Source organism: Triticum aestivum, chromosome 3D (assembly GCF_018294505.1).
Source record: "Triticum aestivum cultivar Chinese Spring chromosome 3D, IWGSC CS RefSeq v2.1, whole genome shotgun sequence".
Lineage (NCBI taxonomy): Eukaryota > Viridiplantae > Streptophyta > Magnoliopsida > Poales > Poaceae > Triticum > Triticum aestivum.
In genome coordinates, this window is record NC_057802.1 from 19,055,918 (window position 1) to 19,077,250 (window position 21,333).

Below are 21,333 nucleotides of genomic sequence, written 5' to 3' on the forward strand. Positions count from 1 at the left end.
CCCCAACAAAATTTGAAGCAACCAATTTTATTACGTATAGGTTGGTCTGATGATGCCTCCGGTGAGAACTTACAAAGAGTATAGATCATTCTAACTGAAACTAAAGATCAATCACACACTTGTTGAAACGGAGCAAGGTGTGATGACTTAGATTGATCGGATTCAGGACATGAGTGAGAATTTGAAGTAGGAGGAACATACGAGGATCCTATGGGGAGAATGTGGTGTGGCCTGTCTCGGCGGTTGGGCAACCGCGGCAGGTCATTGAACTCGGGAGTCTTGGTGATCAAATCCTTGACAATCTCCTCAGCCTTGTACCTCACATGATTCCAGCTAAGGTAGGCCCTGTATTACAGCAAGATATGGGCCTTTATTATTGATGACTGCAACGCCGGGGCCGCTCCACCACGCCACTTCTCAGGCTCGCTTGCCGACTGCGACGCTGGCTATGGGGGCTCGTGTGCCGCCCACCGGAGGCGGCCACCGCGGGCTGCTGCGGGTTTGTCCTGGCTTCCGTGACCCCACCCTGCGGCTCGACGATCCAGACGGCGGCGAGATCCTGGCAGCCGGACCACACCCTGCACTTCCCTCCATCTCCCCGTCGTCACCCCGGACTTCTTGGCCCGCACCGACCCGTGACCCGTCCCCCATCCCGCCCGCCGCAGCCGCTCCAGCTCGGCAGGGTCGAGCAGGTGCTCCGCGGGCGTCGGCTCCGGCCGCAGCGGCGCCTTGAGGCCCACGTCCCTCGCCGCGTACCACAGGATCGACCTTCCATTCCCATCACCCCTGCCTACTCTTAGGGCATCTTCAACAGGTTATATGTTAGTCTTGTTGGTAAAATGTTCATGTCATCAACCAACAAGCTATTATACAACCACTCTAATGGGTTGTATATAAGTTATCCAATAGATGGTGAGAAAATAAATGTGATTGCTCTCTATTTCACCTTGAAGCTTGTGCAAAAGTTGTTGGTTAATCTACATACAACTTCGCTCCCTCTCCATATTTAATACATGCCACATCATCACTATGTTCTAGGTAGCAAATTTACCAACACCTATCTTACAACTGTTGGAGATGCCCTTACCGGTCTTCCTCGACGCGAGGTGGAATAAGAGAATGGGTGCTAGGTCTGGGCTTGGGACTTGGAAGTTCGGAGAGCCGAAGGGAGCGGACCCCGCGGATGATCCCGAGGACGGCTCGGCGAGTGCAGCTGCTAGGACGCCGACGCTGAGGGGATTCTCATGGCCGTCACAATCGCCAGCGCAGCGTCCGCGGCAGGGGACAGCGCATTAATTGTGCCTATTTTTTGTGAAATTGAGCGCTCTATTATTTCTTCTGGCCGCGGACGACAGGGGTTCGATAGATATGGCAGAGTTTCGTCCGCTCTCGTAAATTGCTAAACGTATACATGTGAGGATTAATTTGTAGGTTGACGGTTAGATCTAAAGTGTGGGCCAAATTGTATGATGGTATTTTCTCTCGGTTGTTTTGTGTATGTGTTTTTGGGTGCGTTTAGGGAAGAATATGTTTACTTATTTAATAGTAGTAGAGATGCGCGCACAACCTTGCCTGCAATCACCGCGCATTACTCTGGCTCCGTCGGCAAGCCGAGAGTAAGACGGTGAATTGCCGAGCGAGACCGAGAGTAAGACGGTGAATCGCCGAGCGAGCCGAGAGATAGAGAGCGGTTTGCACCGCTCCGTATGCAGTCGCAACGTAGGCAACATCATGTCTGCGGCCCCGCAATCGCCAACCTTACCACCGCCAAAGCCGAGCTGATCTGAGAGGATCACGATGGCCCAGCGGCGATGGCAGGGGGATGCCGCGGGGAATCGGCCAGCGGCGGCGTAACTCCCATCCACGCCGACCAACGGCGGCATATTTGGGCTATCCTTGCCAAAGCTCGAGTTTATTTAGACAGCCCAATCGTGCGTCCAACAACAATGTGCTATATGGGCAGCCCGGCTAGGTCGACGGCCCACTGGCGCTGTATCGAACGATCACCTTAAACGATGTTTACTATAGTGCGCTCTCCGGCGGGAAATATGCTAGCATTGTGAGAGAAATCATTGTCACTTCTGCGGAGTTCGTGTCCTGTAGTGCGGGCGCTGTAGCGATGTTCACTGAATCGTTGTCTTACTGTAGCAAGCACGCTGTAGCGATGTTCACTGAACCGATATGTTACTGTCACAATGGCACGCTAGTGGCTGGTTCAAAATTTGCGGACAAATTTTCAAAAACACTAACACTTTTTTTAAAATATCAAGAAATTTTGACGTCTAGAAGTTTTTTCGTAGAAATCAAAAACGTAATTCAAATTTGAATATTTTCTAACATTTATTGAAATTTTTTACAATTTTTGGAAATTTCGAAACAATTATGAAACCCCGAAGAAGTTTTGAAAAAAAAATCATTTTTTACAGAAAAGCAGGATTTTAGAAAATGAAATATTTTTTGGGAAAAGGGAAAGAATTAACTTCTGAACAAATTTTGTAAAACAAAAACTATTTTCAATATTACGAGCTATTTATAAAGATTTTATTTTTTAAAATTTGTGATTTAAAAAAGAGAAGGATAATGAAACAAGAAAAGGTAAAAAAATATTAGAAAAAGCTGAATAAATTAAAAATATATAGTAATGAAGCAAACAGAAAAAAAAAGAGGTTCAAGGACCTTCCAGAAGGTTCTGAAAACAGATAAAACCAGACAGGAAAGGGTTCCTTATTACCGGGAGTGTATTGCATGTAATAGCTGAAATGGGCTGGCCCAATATATCAGATGCTCGCTCGTACGTGTGCTAAGGGTCAACTATTTGAAGCAACACGAGTTACTCAATTTTTTTTTTGAAGAAACACGCATTAAATAGGAAACATCAGAAGCAGTTCCTATCTGCCACTCTTTGCGACAGATTGTCGAGGCAACGCATAGGCGGCCTCCAGCCGGGCCAGCCCATTGACAAGTCGGCATCTATCTGGACTATTGCCTCGTCTATGGTTTTTCCTGGATTTACGGTCGCGGCTTGCTTGGAGGCATTAGCCTGCCGAGAGGCGCAAGCGCTCGCCTTAGATTTGCACCTCAGTGGGATCATTATTTCATGTGATAATAAATGCGTAGTGGAGAACATGAATAATGAGGCATGTGGCAGGAACGACGCTATTGTTTGGGAGATCAGGGCAAATCAACAGTTCTTTGAAACATGTGATATCATCTATGAAGGAAGGGGCACGAATAAAGAAGCTCATAGTCTGGTTAAATTCTATTTTTCGTTAAACCCGGGTCACCACATGTGGCTAAGCTTTCCCCATGACTATATGTATTCATGTTAACTTTCCCCTGCATCAGTAGAGTGCCCCTTACCGCTCAAAGAACAGATCTGGACTATAGCGATCGGACTAGTTCACAAAATTCAAAAACAAAAATCACAAGCATTTAAATTAAAGTTCACAATTTTAAAAGGTTCACAAAACTTGGAAAAAAAGTTCATGGATCTTAAAAACAGTTCACAAAAATTTGTAAAAAGAAAACCAAATTTTAAAAAAGTTCACAAATTTGATACAAACGTAAAATTAAAAAAATAGTAAAAGTAAAACCAAAAAACAAAACAAAAAAATGAAAATAAGACAAGAAAGCCGGCTGGGGAAAACCAGAAGAAAACCGGCAAGAAAAAAAACAGTACAAATTATTGGAAGAGGTTCCCAAAAAACTGGTGAAAACAAAGACATAGAATGCCTGCACATTTACATAAATAATGTAGTGAAGGGTATGCGCTAGTTAGGGATTCGAACTATATCCGGTGCTGAAGGCGCGGAATAAAAACTCGGATGTGTCGCATGTAGCAACACAGAACCAGCGTCACCAGAAGGAACACCTGGAGGGCCAGCCCAATAACAGTTTTCTTCATTTCTCCAGTCAGTTTTGTTTTTTGTCTCTCTTTTCGTTTTTACTTTTTTTTTGAAATTTATTTTTCTTATGTTTTCATAAACAAAATCTAAAAATACATATATTCCAAAAACAAATACTTATGTTTAGCAACAAAAAAAATTGTCCGCTCTTAAAAGATGTTGATAGCAGTAAGCAAATGGTTGTAACAAAGCAATGTTCACTTATTTCAAATAATTATATGTCAGATTATAAAAACTGTTAAACGTGTCTAAAGGAAAGTTCCTAATGTATACAACAAATGTACAATATCCATAAAAAAGTATACATCAGAACATATATTTGAGAAATGGTAATCATATAAAAAATTGCCTGATGTACATACTTTTTTTACAATGTGTACGAAAAAAGTAGTCATGAAAACATGTACTTTGAATATATGTTAATCATTGTATTTAAAAATATTAACTTCTATTTCAAAATTCTTAAATTTTTTTGATGTTAGTCATGTATTTGAAAACTTTAAGAAATTGTTCGTCATGTATTTCAAAACACATATTTTAAGAAAATGTTAGTTGTGTATTTGAAAATTTTAAACATGTATAAAAGAAATATTTCATATGCATACAAAGCAAGTACAACCTGTATGAAAAAATGGTAGGAATCAGGGGTAGAACATGCATTAAAAAAGTAGATATGTGTTACAAAAAAAGTAAATTGTGATTGAAAAAGAAAATGATGCAAAAGAATCAAACTTAGAGAAAAATAGGAAAAATAGATTTAAACGGGAAAAAATATTGAAAATTTACAAAAATAGAATAGTAAATAGAAAAATGAAAAAGAAGTAAACAAACCAAATAAATCAATAAAACCCAAAAAACCAATGATATCAATAAAACCCAAAAAGAATCGAATGAAAAAGAGAAAAGGGAGAAAGAAAAATTGATAAAATCACACAAGTCCGCTAGTGTAAAGTAAAGAAAAAAATCTACTATACCAAGCAAGCGAGCGAACGAATAGCGACCGAGTGCAGAAACACGCTAATAAGCCGGCCATACGTGCTGACTTATAATTGAGCTGGACTTAGATCATAGAGTACGCGAGATATAGCTCTGGCGCCGAAAACCGGATGTGCCACATGCTTATGGGCTAACCGAGCGTGGGATGTTGGCCTGCCCACATTCGCTTTCTTTTTTTCTTCATTTTTGTGCTTTTTACTGTTTTCCAAGCTTTATTTCCCTACATTTTAATATTTTAATTTTTTTATGTTTTTTTAATGTACATATTATTTGTATAATGTTCATTAACTTCGCAAAATTTTGAGTATTTTTCTTATGACACGCATTGTCATTAATCATTTTTCTAAAGATACACGTTTTCCAAAGTATGTGCACATTTTTAGCAACAATTAAATTGTTTAGAATTTATTTTTAAAAACATGAACATTTCTTAATTTCTGAATATTCTTCAAAACATAGAATTTTTTGAATTTTCTGAAAAAATATTTTAAAATGGGAACAACATTGGAAATTTCGAGCAATTTGAATAAATGAATATTTCTTGAAAACACGAACAATTTCTTGGATAAACATCAGTAATTTTTTTAAACCACAACAACAATTTGAAATTTCAATTTTTTATGAAAAGATGATCAAATTTTGGATATTGAAGATTTCTCGGTTTTGTTTAAAGAATAAAGAAATGAAAAAGAATTAAAAAAAGAAGGAAACATTTAAGGAACATTCCAGAAGGGGTTCCCAAAACCCAATATTTCTAGTGCGCATACTAGATATAATGAGCCGACCCATGTCGGATTTGCTCGGTCGTTGCTCTGTGCGAAGGATCATCAATCAGACGCAAATCGAGTAAAATTGGAAATTCCACCACTTAATGTTTTCTTCTTTTTTTGGGATATAATTTTCAGGTGCTCCTATATGAAAATCCCTGATTGAGAACCGCCTTTTCCAAAATAAATAAATTGGTGTGTCAAAATAGCGACAAACCACGCATCGTGGGTCTCCTTGGCCCTGCACATTTCAGTTTTTTTTAGTTTTGTTTTACTTTTGGGTTTTATCAGTTTTGCCAGTAGTTGTTCAACAGTGCTCACTTTTGCCACTAGAATTTTCAGCTACACAAAAACCTCAGCTTTCTGTTAAGCATGTACTTAAAATGCCACTCAGCATCGTTATCATTTGGTCAACGACCATTGACCAGGGTGAAGTGAACAAAATATCCCTAGAACCCGCATGTCGGTGCTCCCCTATAACATGCGGGTGCTAGTTATCAGAACACAAAGAGTTTATTAGAATAAAAAAAATAACGGCATGCAGGGATTCAAGCACCCGCGAGCGAAACTATTTTTGCTTCTAATTTCACTCTCTGCATCCTGAAAACTAGGACCCGCGGGATACAGTGAGTTGAAGAGCGAACGATGACAAGTGGGGGCCAAGGGTATTTTCGTCACATAAGCCCAGTCAATGGCCTTTGACGGGACAATAACAATGTGAGAACGGCGTTGCAGAGGCCGAGCGTCAGGTAGCTCGGTATCCCCTTCGTGGGAATGGGCTTCGTGATTCATTCCTGTCAGCCGTTTCCTAGGTATACAATCCAATATACATCTGAGTGAATAGTGTGCAGGCGTATGGGAGTTATTCAATGTCAGGCCCTCCTCACACACATTAATTAAATGGATGAGACATGTCCGGGTTAGCATATGATAAGCCTGCCCGTCTGCAGAGTTGCATCGACATTAATTGCTGAACTGGCTCAACGAAAAAGCAGCTTCAAAAAGTATAAATTTTCCATTCGGCAATTTTCTGTATATGTACCGTCGGAGCATTTCTCTATTTTTTTGTAAACTAATCCACAAATTAGTGTGCAATTAGCTACTTTTTTAGCAAACAATTAACTAACTGTGCCTCTCTTTTTTAAAAGTTCACTTAAGATGGTCCCCTTTTCTTTATAAAGTACTCCTCCATTCCTAAATATAAGTTCTTTTGGAGATATTAATATGAAGTACACACGGAGCAAAATGATTTAATCTATACTTTAAAATATGTTCATATACGTTCGTATATAGCCCGTATTGAAATCTCAAAAAAGATTTAGATTTAAAAACGGAGGGAGTAATCCACAAATTAGTGTGCAATTAGCTATTGTCTTCTGGCAAACAATTAACTAATTGTGCCTCTCTTTTTTCAAAAAAGGTTCACTTAAGATAGCCCTCTCTGTTTATATAAACTAATCCACAAGTTAGTGTGCAATTAGCTAATGTTTTCTTAGCAAACAATTAACTAAATGTGCCTCTCTCTTTTAGAAAAAAGTTCAGTTAAGATGGTCCCCTCTTACCTTAAGAGGCAAGAGAAATATTTGATTTGAACCGTCATTCATCAATGATATATTTGACAACACAAAAAAAATCTAAAATTGCTATTACTTGTAAAAAATGTTTTACATATTTCCAACGTATCTTTTTGATATAATAAAAGTTCACAATAATCATCAGTATACATATCCATCTGATCCTAAAAAATATACACACTACATAAATCGTCTATATTGCAACTTAATAATCATCAGTATACATATCCATCTGATCCTAAAAAATATACACACTACATAAATCGTCTATATTGCAATGTAATAACCATCAGTACGTGTATTCACATCATTCTTAGAGAAATATACAAAACATTCTCATATTACCTGCTAGTAGGAGGTACTCACTCCATTTTTATTTACTCCCCATATTAGCTTTGACTGACGTCAAATTTATAAAGTTTAAGCAAGTTTGTAGAAAACATATTAACATTTACAATATCAAATCTATATGACGTGAAAAGATATTCAGTTATGAATCCACATATTGGTTCGGTGGTGTATATGTGAATATATTTGTCTACAAACTTGTTGAAAGTTTATAAAGTTTGACTTTAGACAAACCTAATATATGGTGTAAATAAAAATGGAGGGAGTAATAGTTATATCAACCAGTAGATAATTAAATTTTAACTGTCTATATTGCTTTAGACCACCTTGAAATATTTCTAAAAAATGGCGTGCTGCCGTTCTGGAGCTAATAACAAACGTCCATTGTGGATTTCTTTGTTTCTATAAATCTGGAAATTAGTGTGCAAATAGCTAATTTCTTTGTTTCAGGCCTGGCTGGAAATCGCAATACACCTTGCAGCACACATCCCCATGCTTGTTCGGCGGGATGGATTAAGAGGTGCTGCAGACTGGCCTCTGCATGGTTTTTTCGTTAGAGTGGCGTTTTTTAGACATGCTTAATGAAAGGATGAAATTTTTAAATAGTTCAATCTTCTAGTGGAAAAATTGAGTAGTGCAACACAACTAATAACCAAACAGATAAAACCCCTTACCTTTTGGCCTTCTTCCATTTTCCATTTTTCATTTATTTTATCACAATCCAATCTTTTAAGTTAATTATTTTGGTCTTCACCAATTTTATCCACTTTGTGGCAAAATGTATTCATATGTGTATGGATATTTCTCTAAATCTAAAACTATATTCTAAATGAAGGTAATTTCTTTAATATATCAATATTTTATTATATACTACATAAGAACATATATACTCACTCCTTCCAAAAATGTAAGGCACGCTTGAGTTTGCATGGTCTTTGATTCATCATTCTGGCCATTAATATATACCAAGGTATTTGGATTGTGTTGGGGAACGCAGTAATTTCACAAAAAATCCTACGCACACGCAAGATCCATCTAGGTGATGCATAGCAACGAGAGGGGAGAGTGTTGTCTACGTACCCTCGTAGACCGAAAGCGGAAGCGTTATGACAACGCGGTTGATGTAGTCGTACGTCTTCACGATCTGACCGATCCTAGCACCGAAGGTACGACACCTCCGCGATCTGCACACGTACAGCTCGGTGACGTCCCACGAACTCTAGATCCAGCTGAGGTCGAGGGAGAGTTTCGTCAGCACGACGGTGTGATGACGATGATGATGAAGCTACCGGAGCAGGGCTTCGCCTAAGCACTGCAACGATATGACCGAGGTGGAAATCTGTGGAGGGGGGCACCGCACACGGCTAAACAATCAACTTGTGTGTCTATGTTGTGCCCCCTCCCCCGTATATAAAGGAATGGAGGAGGGGGAGGGCCGGCCCTCTCATGGCGCGCCCAAGGGGGGAGTCCTACTCCCGGTGGGAGCAGGATTCCCCTTCCCTAGTTGGAGTAGGAGAGAAAGGAAGGGGGAGAGAGGGAAGGAAAGGGGCCCCGGCCCCCCACCCAATTCGGATTGGGCTTGGGGGGGGGGCGCCCTCCACCTTGGCCGCCTCCTTCTCTCTCTCACTAAGGCCCAATAAGGCCCATTAACTCCCCGGGGGGTTCCGGTAACCCCCCGGTACTCCGGTAAATGCCCGAACTCACCCGAAACCATTCCGATGTCCAAACATAGCCTTCCAATATATCGATCTTTATGTCTCGACCATTTCGAGACTCCTCGTCATGTCCGTGATCATATCTGGGACTCCGAACTACCTTCGGTACATCAAAACACATAAACTCATAATACCAATCGTCACCGAACGTTAAGCGTGCGGACCCTACGGGTTCGAGAACTATGTAGACATGACCGAGACTCACTTTCGGTCAATAACCAATAGCGGAACCTGGATGCTCATATTGGTTCCTACATATTCTACGAAGATCTTTATCGGTCAAACCGCATAACAACATACGTTGTTCCCTTTGTCATCGGTATGTTACTTACCCGAGATTCGATCGTCGGTACCATCATACCTAGTTCATTCTCGTTACCGGCAAGTCTCTTTACTCATTCCGTATTACTTCATCCTGTAACTAACTCATTAGACACATTGCTTGCAAGGCTTATAGTGATGAGCATTACCGAGAGGGCCCAGAGATACCTCTCCGAAACTCGGAGTGACAAATCCTAATATCGATCTATGCCAACCCAACAAATACATTTGGAGACACCTGTACAGCATCTTTATAATCACCCATTTACGCTGTGACATTTGATAGCACACAAAGTGTTCCTCCGGTATTCAGGTGTTGCATAATCTCATAGTCTGAGGAACATGTATAAGTCATGAAGAAAGCAGTAGCAATGAAACTGTAACGATCATAATGCTAAGCTAACGAATGGGTCTTGTCCATCACATCATTCTCCTAATGATGTGATCCTGTTCATCAAATGACAACACATGTCTATGGTCAGGAAACTTAATCTTTGATTAACGAGCTAGTCAAGTAGAGGTATACTAGGGACACTTTGTTTTGTCTATGTATTCACACATGTATCAAGTTTCCGGTTAATACAATTCTAGCATGAATAATAAACATTTATCATGATATAAGGAAATATAAATAATATCTTTATTATTGCCTCTAGGGCATATTTCCTTCAGATTGAACATGTATAAATGGTATTGCCACATTTGTCTTCAAAACAATTTTATTTCACATGTCTTTATACTAATTTTGTAGATCTATAATAAGAGAAAATCATAGTCAAAGTTGTGCGATGAAGACCAGAAAAAGTTAAGTCTACCTTATATTTTGGGAAGGAGGAAGTACATATCTAGGTGAATATTCTCCCATTTTCCATAATTATTTTTTTGAAAATAATAAGTTTTAATATATTAAGCATAAAGTGGAAGTAAAAATATTGGAATTAAAATTGAAAAAATAGAACAAGTTACAAAAAAAAAGAAACATGTTACTGAGTTGCGCCACGTTATAACGATATATAGGATGTTCAATGTTTTTTCGTGGATCGAGCCTGAGCCATGCGATTCTAACCCCTCCCCATGGCCACTATCACCTTTCCAGGTTGCGACAAGTGTCACACTGCATATACATCACTTGTCGCAACCTAGTAGTTTTCCCTTTTTAGGTAGATACATTCATTTAGAATTATTTATCTCTTAAACAATGCGTCCAAATCTCGAATCGTTTTCACCATTGGATTTCTCATGTCGAGATCTTCAAAACTAGATCCCGTGTTGATAGGTTTCAATGAACTTTTTTTACACGAAAAAAACTAGACGAAAAAACTCGAACCAGGAGCACTTTTTCCCTTTCCGAGAGGCATGGCTGTGCCCCTCGCGGAAGCAAATCCGTGCCTCTCCTGGTAGAAAAAAATAGAAAACACATATTTTTCTCTTTTGCGAGAGGCACCGCCATGCCTCTCGAGTAAGCAAATCTGTGGCCTCACGAGAAGTAAGTCCGAGCATATCGCGGAAGAAAAAAAATTAAATGTGTTTTTTCCGAGAGGCACGGGCGTGCCTCTCGCAGAAGCAAATCCATGCCTCTATGTGAAGTAAATCCATGCCTCTCGTGGTAGAAAGAAAGGAAACGTGTTTTTTTTCCTTTTGCGGGAGGCATGGCTATGCATCTCGCGTAAGCAAATCCGTGCCCCGACGTGAAGTAAATTCGTGCCTCTCCTAAAAGAAAAAAAAATATGTTTTTTCCTTTCTGAGAGGCACGGCCGTGCTTCTTGCAAAAGCAAATCCGTGCCTCTCATCATAGGGAAGAAAGGAAAATGTGTTTTTTTCCTTTTCTGAGAGGCACGACCATGCTTCCACAAAAAGTAAATGCATGCCTCTCTTAGGCTTGGGTCCAAACCTAAGAAAAGACAAAAAAACCCAAAAAATCTATGTTTTTTCGCGTAAATTTTTTATTATTTTGATATCGTTTTTGGGTCCAAAACCTAAGAAAAGACGAAAAAACCAAAAAAGAAACATCTAAAAGCCGAAAACGCGTGCAGAAGATAAAACAAAATCAGGAGGGAGCGCCTAGAGCGCGCCAACTAGCCCGCTCTCAACCCACCCCAAGTGACGCTTGGGGAGGCTTCCGAAGGAATGATCTTTGATTAGTTGCTCCCTTGGCTTGGGCAGACCTATTTGATGTTCGTGAACGTCAAAACGTTGTGGCTTCGCTGTACGTCAGCCACCCGATGCCCCAGTTTGGGCCAGCCCACAGTCATACGTTGTTTCTTCTCTATTATGCTTCTTTTTTTCTTTTCTTTTTTATCTGTTTTTATTTCTTTTCTTTTCTTTTCCGTTTCAATTTTTTACTTTATCTTTATTTTTTCATGTATTATAAAAAGTTCAGTGTGTTACAAAAATGTTCATTTTATATTAAGAAAATATTCGCGGTATAGTACAAAAAGTTCACCATGTGTTATCAAAGGTTCATTGTAAATTAGAAATTGTTCGACGTTACATTACACAAATGTTCAGTGTCTATTCGAATATTGTTCAGCGTATATTACAGAATGTTCATTGCGTATGCTGAATAATTGTCTAACGCATATATTAATAGTTTTTAAATGTTCATTGTATATTAAAAAAAATTCACCGTACAATACTAAAAAGTTCATCATGTGTTACTAAAATGTCCATCGTATGCTCAGAATATGTTCAGTGTGTATTGTGAAATAATGTTCACCACATATATAATTCTTTTATAGTTCATAAAGTTACTAAAGAATATATAAAAATAATAAACAAGGAGAAAAACCAAACCGGGATGGAAAAAATGACCGAAAATGGACTAAACAGAGTGCTTCTAGGTCCCACAAGAACGCTTACTGCTAGTGTGCTGGTAATCTCACCACCTCCATGAGAAGATTATCAGACAACATGGGTTACATGTAACCAAACACCATGGCTTCTCTTTTCGCCTAAACAAGCCGGCCACTAAATTGTCTGCCTTTCGTTTCGCCCCAGCCAAGCTAGAGGGAATGTGAGCAACCAAACAACATACTGATATTGGTATTTAGCTTGTTTTTTCTCAACCGAGTAAATTGCATAAAACCACCACTTTGAGGGCTAGGTTTGCGAAAAACACTAGGATACAGATTCGCTGCAGAAAGCACCACGTCTAGCGTAATTGTTTTGCAAAAACCACTGCGGCGGATTTGGCTCGGTTAAGCGCGTTTATGACAGATGGGGCCCTTTTTTGCCTACGTGGCGTAACATTTAGTGCCAGGTCAATTTTAATATAATTTTACAAACTCGTCCACAAATTTTACAAAGACACCCCTAAATCAAAAAGGAAAAAGCAATCAGCCCACGTTCATCCTCGCAACTGGTTGGGCCGGTCAACGCAGCCAGCGTCGGGCGCCTCCTCGTGCAGTAGGCCAAATCGGGGGGAGGGGGCGGCACCCCTTGCCGGATCCGGTAGCCGGTGTTGGGCGGCTCCTCGCGCTGGAGGGCAAATCGGGGTTGCGGCGCAGCATCCCTCGCCGGGTCCGGCAGCTCGCAATGGGCGTCTCCTCGCGCGGGAGCCCAAATCAGGGCTGCGACGCGGCATCCCTCGCCGGATCCGGACGAGGTGGCCGTGCTGGGGGCCAAATCGGGGCGACAACACGGCATCCCTCGCCGGAGGTGGCGGCGCCTGGAGCACGTGCACGCACTGACGTCGGCGGCTCGCGTGGTGGTGTGCGACCGTGTGTGGTGCATCGAGGGCACCACCACCGTGGTGGAGTGGAGCGGGGAGCGCCGGGGCTGGCTCGAGGTGGGCCCTTACCCGCCTGGTCTCGAGGCCGGCATAGCGTGCGGATTCGAGAGCGGCGGCTGCGGCAGGTGCGTGGTGGCGACCGGTGCCATCGAGTTCGAGGAACGCTGCGGCGGGCACGCGTTGTGGGTGTTCGACTTCAAGTCCATGAAATGGACCGTGGTGCGCCCTCCTCAGTAGTTCGCCGGCTTCATTTGCTCCGACGAGCTACCACTTGCGGCAGCGTGCGGGATCCTCTCCTCGGACGGCTGCGGGAGCGAGGAGACGGGGAAGAGCCTGGGTGGTATGGGGAAAAGATGTTGGGGGTGTTCTTGCCTTTTTGACCCATCTAGCGCTCTTTTTGAGAAAACGTTACGCCACGTCAGCGAAAAGCGGGCCCCATCTGTCATAAACACATTTAACTGAGCCAAATCCGCCGATCAGTGATTTTTGCAAAACAATTACGCTAGACGTGGTGCTTTCTGAAGCGAATCTGTATCCTAGTGTTTTTCGCAAACCTAGCCCTCAAAGTGGGGGTTTTATGCAATTTACTCTTCTCAACCAGACCCAACCAAGACACACATGCAATGCAGGCAAAATCCATGCTAGCACCAACATGATGTATTTAAACTGTGGTGGGCAAGGGATATCATTGTCCTTCTAAACATCCAACCACACATTGGTTCGTCGTTCCAATATATAAACTTGATAAGATAGCACCATTCGTGCAGGTTCGTCGAATCGCGATTACCCATTTCCGCTCCAATTTTTTCAAGGCGACTTTGACGAAGGTGCGCGCTCACCTACCGTTGCCAGTCCCAATCTCTCGACGCAAGCATCACGTAAAGCATGGCGTTAATAATCGGCACGCACGAAGTGAAACCAATTAACTCAATCGTCTCACACACGGAAGCATAGACAAGTCCACGAAATAAAGTGACAAACGCGACACCACATTAGGAAACACCAGTCAAATACACATCCCCGTTTACTTCTTCTCCATCCCCTATATACCAACACACCCTAGCTATGTACGTTCTACTTCTTCCACGCAACAATACGTTCTACTTCTTCCACGCAACAACACCACGTAGGGCCACCCACGGATCCATCCATCCTACGTCGCGATGCATCAACGAGCACTCCTCTCCGTCCTAGCAGCAACATGCTTGGTGCTGCACCAATTGACGGCGCCCGCGTCGGCGGCCGTGGCGACGTGCGCGCCCAAGGCGTGCGGGAACGTGACGATCCAGTACCCGTTCTGGCTCACGGACGCCGCCCAGCCGGCGCCCTGCGGCCCGTCGGCGTTCCAGGTGGACTGCCGCGCCGGCCGCGCCTCGCTGGCCCGCTCCTTCCGCGGCGGCTACAAGCTCCTCCGCGTCTCCTACGCCGACCGCACCGTGGTCGTGGCCAACGACAACGTCCAGACGGACGACGCCGGCTGCCCCGTGCCCAAGATCGACGTCTCCGCCAGCCTCAGTCTCGCGCCCTTCTCCGCCAGCGCCGCCAACCGCCAGCTCCTCTTCCTCTTCAACTGCACGCGTCCCGCCGCGGCAGGGTTCGTCGACGTCACGTGCCCCGGGACGGCGGCCGTGGTGCGACTCGACGCGCGGTACAACACCACCGACGCGAGGGCCGTGGCTGGTGGGTGTGACTATGCGGTGGTGCCGGTGGCCGGGTTGACGTCGCCGGGCGCCAGCGCCGGGGTGGAGTACCCGCGCCTGCTGAGGGAAGGGTACCTGCTGCAGTGGAGGGCGTCGGCCGGGGACTGCGGCGCGTGCGGCGCCAGCGGCGGCCAGTGCGGGTACGACTCCGACGCCGAGGCGTTCGCGTGCGTTTGCGCCGACGGATCATCCCGCCCGGCCAGATGCGGTAAGCACACGCCCTCCCGACTTATATATAACAAAATAACGTCTAGTGCAACCTTCAAAAATTTACCCTAAAAAGAAACCTTCAAAAATTCTAGTTTTATTTTAATTCATACTAGTATTTTCTAAAGTTTGACCAGTTTTATAGAAAAAATTACTAAATACAAACTATATGTTACTATAAATCTGATTGTCCACGGCTATTTTGTCCGAGTTTACGATTTTTTATCAAATATATACTATATATTACTAAATCTAATAATACTGAGGTTCTTTTAAATATGAATGTAATGACCTTTTTATGCAGCATAAACTATATTAAGAAATAATTATTAGTAAAAGTAAGAATTTCGATAGTCAAACTACACCTCATAGTTTGAAACAATGGTATTGGACATTGTATAAAGGTTATGTCAATTAATTTGGATAGGAGGAAGTGATATTTATTTTCACAATAAGTACTCTCTCAACTAGCTTCTCGGCTTGATATAGAGAAACATGTAGATCTGCCAACCGTGTAAACGAGGTTAACTAGAAGTAAAAGGAATAAATTTTGTCGTCTTGATGAAGAGAAACATGTAGATAGATCTGCCAAGATTCTAGTTCGAGAGTAACTAGAAGTAAAAGGTTTAAATTTTGTGTGAATTAGTTTCATTTTGAAGATCATAATTGTCACGAATTGCAAAACCTATGTGGTATTCTCTGAACTTTGAAGGGTGTTTGATCCGAGTATAACATAGATGCACGCATGAACGCGCAGCACCAGAAATACACGCTCCCACTTTGTGATTTTATAATTGCAGACACATCTAGATGGACGATGCAGTAATCACGGATGACTTGCTATCAAAGGACCCTGAAAGATGAGAGTTTTTTTTTTCATAAATTCCACATAATTTGCACAAGTTATGGCAAAAGCTTCATATTTTAAAAATAGCCTTTTATTCTATGTTTGAGTCTACGTCACAACCAAAACTCCACCGTTTAGATATTGCCGGTAGACGCTCTCATCCTACCATTGCCACTTCAACAACCCCATGGGTGGGCATCAACATGGGCATAGGATGCTTACATGTGGGTCCTACTAGTTAGTCTAATGGTTGTATCTAAAACATCAAGTTTTTTTAGAACACCAAATTACCGCGGAGTCCTGCGGAGTATAGTTTATGCATTAGCATGGAGTTTGAACTGAAAAAGGAAACACCATTTTCTATGTCTAAGTCAATAATTACACATATATAATTTCTAAGTTGCATAACAAATAAATTGTTACTGGACAAAAAAACCGAATCAAGATTATCAATATAGAAAATGAAGATTTCTTGCTCCATTTAGACCCTCCCAGATAAAAAACATTTGAGCGAGTCAACTTGTCACGTGCAATTGGTAGCTGGCTAAACTTTTAGGACAAGGTTCCTCCGGTTGACCAGCAACAGTAGCCGTGCTACCGAAACGACGTGCTGATCTAAAACACAAAAACAGTATTCTGGCCAAACAGCCAATGGGTTCCGTGTTAGGTCCTACCTAAAACCGTAAGTATACTCTAGCCGCAAGTAGCCGGAACTCCACGTCCTCCTCCTCGGCAGCTAGCATGTGTCTACATGCTCCGAGCATGCATCGCAAAGTACATACGTACGTACATAAGGTTCAAGTCAATCAACTCAACTAACGACGTACGCTTCGAATATGAACTCCACGTCCTCCTCCTCGGCAGCTAGCATGTGTCCGGAAAGATGACCGTGATTTGTTTCGAATATTGTGACCGTCGTTTCTTGCTGCATGCCTATGTGTCGTGTGAACTCAAGGACAACTAATCAATCTAGCTCATATGGTTAACTTTCTTGTGGTCCAACCTGTTCGCCGGGGTTTAAGGGCTACTAGACTTAGCATGGTGATCACATTTTGGTACATTTATGATGGATTTTTCAGAAAAAATTTACCCACGTTCGTTAGTACATAAATTACGTAGCTAATTATACATAAGTCTAGCAAGCATTGCTCGTATGGTGTGCCCATCCACATCGCGACGTCCTTGATGACTTCGTCAAATTTGAGATTTGCTGGTTCAGTCTTTCGAATGTGTTCATTGAGATAGTGTATGCGTGTATGTATTCATAAAGATGCAATGCTTTACATAAAACTAGCGTTTGTCTGCATGCACCGAGCATGCATCGTAAAGTACATGCACAGGGTTGAACTCAACTAACCACACGCACGTGTCTGGAGTATGACCGTGACTTGCATGCTTTGAATATTGTGGTCGTTTCGTCATGCATGCCTACGTGTCGTGTGAACAGAACGGCAACTAATCAAGCTTAGCGCGTTCGATCTACCGTCCGATTTCTTGTCCCGGCCGGTAAGATTTCTTGTCGAACCGATCCATTCAACTAGCCAGTCGTCGTTTAACAGTTCTTACCTAATCGGTGACGCAGCTAGGCCTGCCAAATAGTCCGACAAATGCATGTATGTCCTTAGCACAGTACAAATGTATCACTATCAGATTAATTAGTCTCCCATCGGGACCTACTTCATTGATTAGTCTGGCAAATACTTATATAATTTGGTCACTTGCTTTGTTCATGCCTTGATGGCATTGTGCATGCTCATGTATATTGACTTTTTCCTTGTATGCAGATGGGAAGAAATCCAGCAACAAGGTCATCCTGATAGGTACGTACCTACTCCCTCCGTTCCGAATTACTTGTTATAGGTATGGATGTATCTAGATGTATTTTAGTTTTAGATACATCCATTTCCGTGACGAGTAATTTGGAACGGAGGGAGTAGCTTCAAGTGTGTGTAAGCAAGAAAGCATGTGCTTGAACAACCATCAACTACTACCACATCATATTTGTAACATCGGTCTCAGACCTCTTGCAATGTATAGATGGAGTCTTAGCAACTAAACTCTTCAATGTGTATCTCATTTAATTAGTTATAGACTGTAACTTATGACGTTTCTAGCATCTAACATAGTTTCTTCTCGGGGTCATCAAACTTCTCTCTATTCTTGATTACCTTGTCACGTCAATTTGCCTACTTGACACAGTCTTGACACCAGGAAGGGCCTTATCATATTGTGCTGGGAATTAGTAATAATTTTTGGTTAGTTTGCATAGTACATATACTCAAGTTTAATTTTGTCATAATTTCAGCATCACTGTCCGCCACAACTTGCTTGATCCTGCTGGTGTGCCTCGTCATGGCCTTGAAATTTCATCGACAAATCCGCAGCATGAGTTTTGTATCCAACATCATGGACAAAAACATCAAAGCTGACAATGCAAACGTTGAGAAGCTGCTCAAGAAGTACGGCTCCCTGGCTCCCCGGAGGTACAGGTACTCGGAGCTTAAGAAGATAACCAGCAATTTCAAGCAGAAGCTCGGCGAAGGCGGCTACGGTGCGGTGTTCCTCGGTACTCTGGGTGATCGAAGGGCGGTTGCCGTCAAGTTCCTGCACCACTCCAGGCCCAACGGCGAGGATTTCCTCAACGAGGTGATCAGCATTGGCCGGACGTCCCACGTCAACATCGTCACCTTGCTCGGGTTCTGCCTCGAGGGCTCCAAGCGCGCCCTCGTCTACGAGCACATGCCCAATGGCTCCCTCGACAGGTACATCTACTCATCACCGGCGTCGAAGCCGGAGTCCCCGGTGACAAGACTCGAGTGGGAGACGCTTCAGGAGATTGCGGCGGGGGTGGCACGGGGGCTGGAGTACCTGCATGAGGGGTGCAACACGCGCATCATCCACTTCGACGTGAAGCCGCACAACGTGCTGCTGGATGAAGCGTTCCGGCCCAAGGTGGCCGACTTCGGCATGGCCAAGCTGTGCGACCCCATGGAGAGCATCCTCTCCATGGCCGACGCCAGGGGCACCGTGGGGTTCATCGCGCCGGAGGTCTTCTCCCGGGGGTTTGGGGTTGTGTCCGCCAAGTCCGACGTGTACAGCTACGGGATGCTGCTGCTGGAGATGGTCGGGGGCCGGAGCAACGTCAAGGCCTACGCCGCCGCCAAGGAGACCGACATGTTCTTCCCGCTCTGGATCTACGACCACCTGCTTGGCGACGGCGGCGTGCTGGTCGCGCGACAGGAGGGTGGAGGCGACGCCGAGGAGGAGACCATCGCGAGGAAAATGGCGTTGGTCGGGCTGTGGTGCATACAGACCGTTCCGGCGAACCGGCCGTCGATGGCCAAGGTGCTGGAGATGCTGGAGAGGAGCATCGACGAGCTGGCCATGCCGCCGAGGCCGTACCACCCTTCTTCTCCTTCCAACTCTCCTTCTCTGTCGCACTCACTGCCGTCGAGCTATCCATCTTCTGCATCGGGCTTCACTCAAGGGTATGCATCTCAGCCGTATCAAGTTACTACTCCCTCTGTTCACTTTTGTAAGAGGTTCTAGACAGCTGAAATTGAACTGTTTTGGCAGTTGTCTTAAATCTCTAAATATCTTACAAAAGTGAATGGAGGAAGTAGTACTTATTACTATAAAAAAAGTTTCACTGCATGCTTTCTAGATATTTAATTTCAAACAGAGCAAAAGTATGTTTAGCATTGAAAATCGTCAATACTATTAGGATGTTTGATCACTTATGAAATTTGATGAACTACAATATATGTTTCTTTCGACCAGATCAAGATCGTTTACAACAGAGAGCACAAAATAACAAAAAGACTCTGTTGTACAGTCAGCAGAAAAAGAAGCAGGGATGTCCCGCGAGCAAAGTCAACGTTAGACGTTCGTAACCATGTCCTGTGATGCATGGAGGGGCGATGGACAACAGCAATACTACCGAGCGATGTCCGCATCTCCGTGCGTATCGCTACGTATATAGGTCCAATTATTATTGAAGCCTGAAGGAATATGTGATTTGTCCTTTAAATAGTTAATACCCCATATGTGAGAAATACATAGACAACTTGTTTACACAGATGACATGTATAATTGTACTTAATGGTGGTTTACCAGTATTAATCAACTAAATTATGAGAGATTTGTGTTTTTTCACCTTCTATATCATCATATGGCTTAGGCCATGCACAAAAGGGCACATGTTTCATTAGCAAGCTCCTCTCCATGTCTGGTGCATCGTTTTTTAGAGCATTATGAGGTTTGGGATTATCCTCATTATCAAAACTAGCAAAAGAGCCCGGGATAGAAAATAACCACTTAACCCAATAACCATGACTCAAGACCTTAATAGGTCCACGTCCTTTATTTTCACATGGCATCGTATTTGTGTTGCTGACAGTGGCCTCAGTGCTCACACAACAAAAACATGTTTGAATATGGTCAGTCATTAGGCCTCTCTCTCTCTCTCTCTGAATAAGATGAGAAATATGTTGTTTTTTCTCGTGAAATTTTTCAGAGGTGTGCATTCATGGTTATCGATATTTTCTTTCCTCTCATTCTGATTTTAATGGGCGTTTATTTGCAATTGGGATTGCCGCCAGTACGAATGAAATACGCGGGAGTTTTTCTTTTGTGGTGCTCCATGGGACTTAGTTAGGGTTTATAACTTGGCACGGACTTGGGCTGATATTGCTTGTGTGGACCATCAACATTGCAGTATGCCTGAAGATATATGTCCAAGCTTTTGATTCTAATAATACATATGTTGAAGCTTTTGCATACGGATGGGTACCTACTGATGGAGTTCTTTTTCAGTTTAACAGAAAACAGTTTTTTTCTAACAGAAAAAACCAAATGTTATTTGGTTTTCAGATGTGGGAACTGAAAGAAGAACCTGAAAAAACAAAAAAAAAATGCTTGGTTTTTTCAGTTTTTGCTTTACGGTTTGGTTTTGCACAATGTCACCACACTTGAGGCAGTTCCGCATATGCCCGCGATGAAATAAAATAAAGACGCAACCAGATGAAAATAAAAGAAAGACACAACCAGATGAAAATAATATAGACGCAACCATCAGTCGTCACATGCAGACACCCATTAACATAAGTGTGACATGCCCTGGAATTCCAGTATCATAAGTACAAACTTGGGGGAGCTTTGCCGGAGACGGGACATGCATTTGACCAACACAAACCTCCGCGTGGTTCTCCTCTTTTCACATGC

General features: G+C 42.8%; 1 protein-coding gene across 2 annotated transcripts; it reads left to right on the top strand.

Moving 5' to 3' along the window:
* Positions 1-14,413: 14,413 nt before the first annotated feature.
* Positions 14,414-20,270, top strand: LOC123076970 (LEAF RUST 10 DISEASE-RESISTANCE LOCUS RECEPTOR-LIKE PROTEIN KINASE-like 2.4). 2 transcript variants are annotated; one of them, XM_044499145.1, is made up of 4 exons: positions 14,414-15,264; positions 17,895-17,930; positions 18,416-19,598; positions 19,891-20,270. In XM_044499145.1, the coding sequence occupies exons 1-4, from the start codon at positions 14,520-14,522 to the stop codon at positions 19,922-19,924; spliced, it is 1,998 nt and encodes a 665-aa protein (XP_044355080.1). In that variant the 5' UTR covers positions 14,414-14,519; the 3' UTR covers positions 19,925-20,270. The 2 variants fall into 2 exon arrangements, with proteins under 2 accessions (XP_044355080.1, XP_044355079.1); XM_044499144.1 differs by having other exon boundaries at positions 18,416-20,270.
* Positions 20,271-21,333: the final 1,063 nt, after the last annotated feature.

Excerpts from the sequence above, each read along its gene's own strand:
- LOC123076970 (XM_044499144.1), top strand. The coding sequence starts at position 14,520 with ATGCATCAACGAGCACTCCTCTCCGTCCTAGCAGCAACATGCTTGGTG. Across the intron at positions 15,265-17,894 it reads ATCCCGCCCGGCCAGATGCG|ATGGGAAGAAATCCAGCAAC; the intron begins GTAAGCACACGC and ends CCTTGTATGCAG. Across the intron at positions 17,931-18,415 it reads CAACAAGGTCATCCTGATAG|CATCACTGTCCGCCACAACT; the intron begins GTACGTACCTAC and ends TCATAATTTCAG.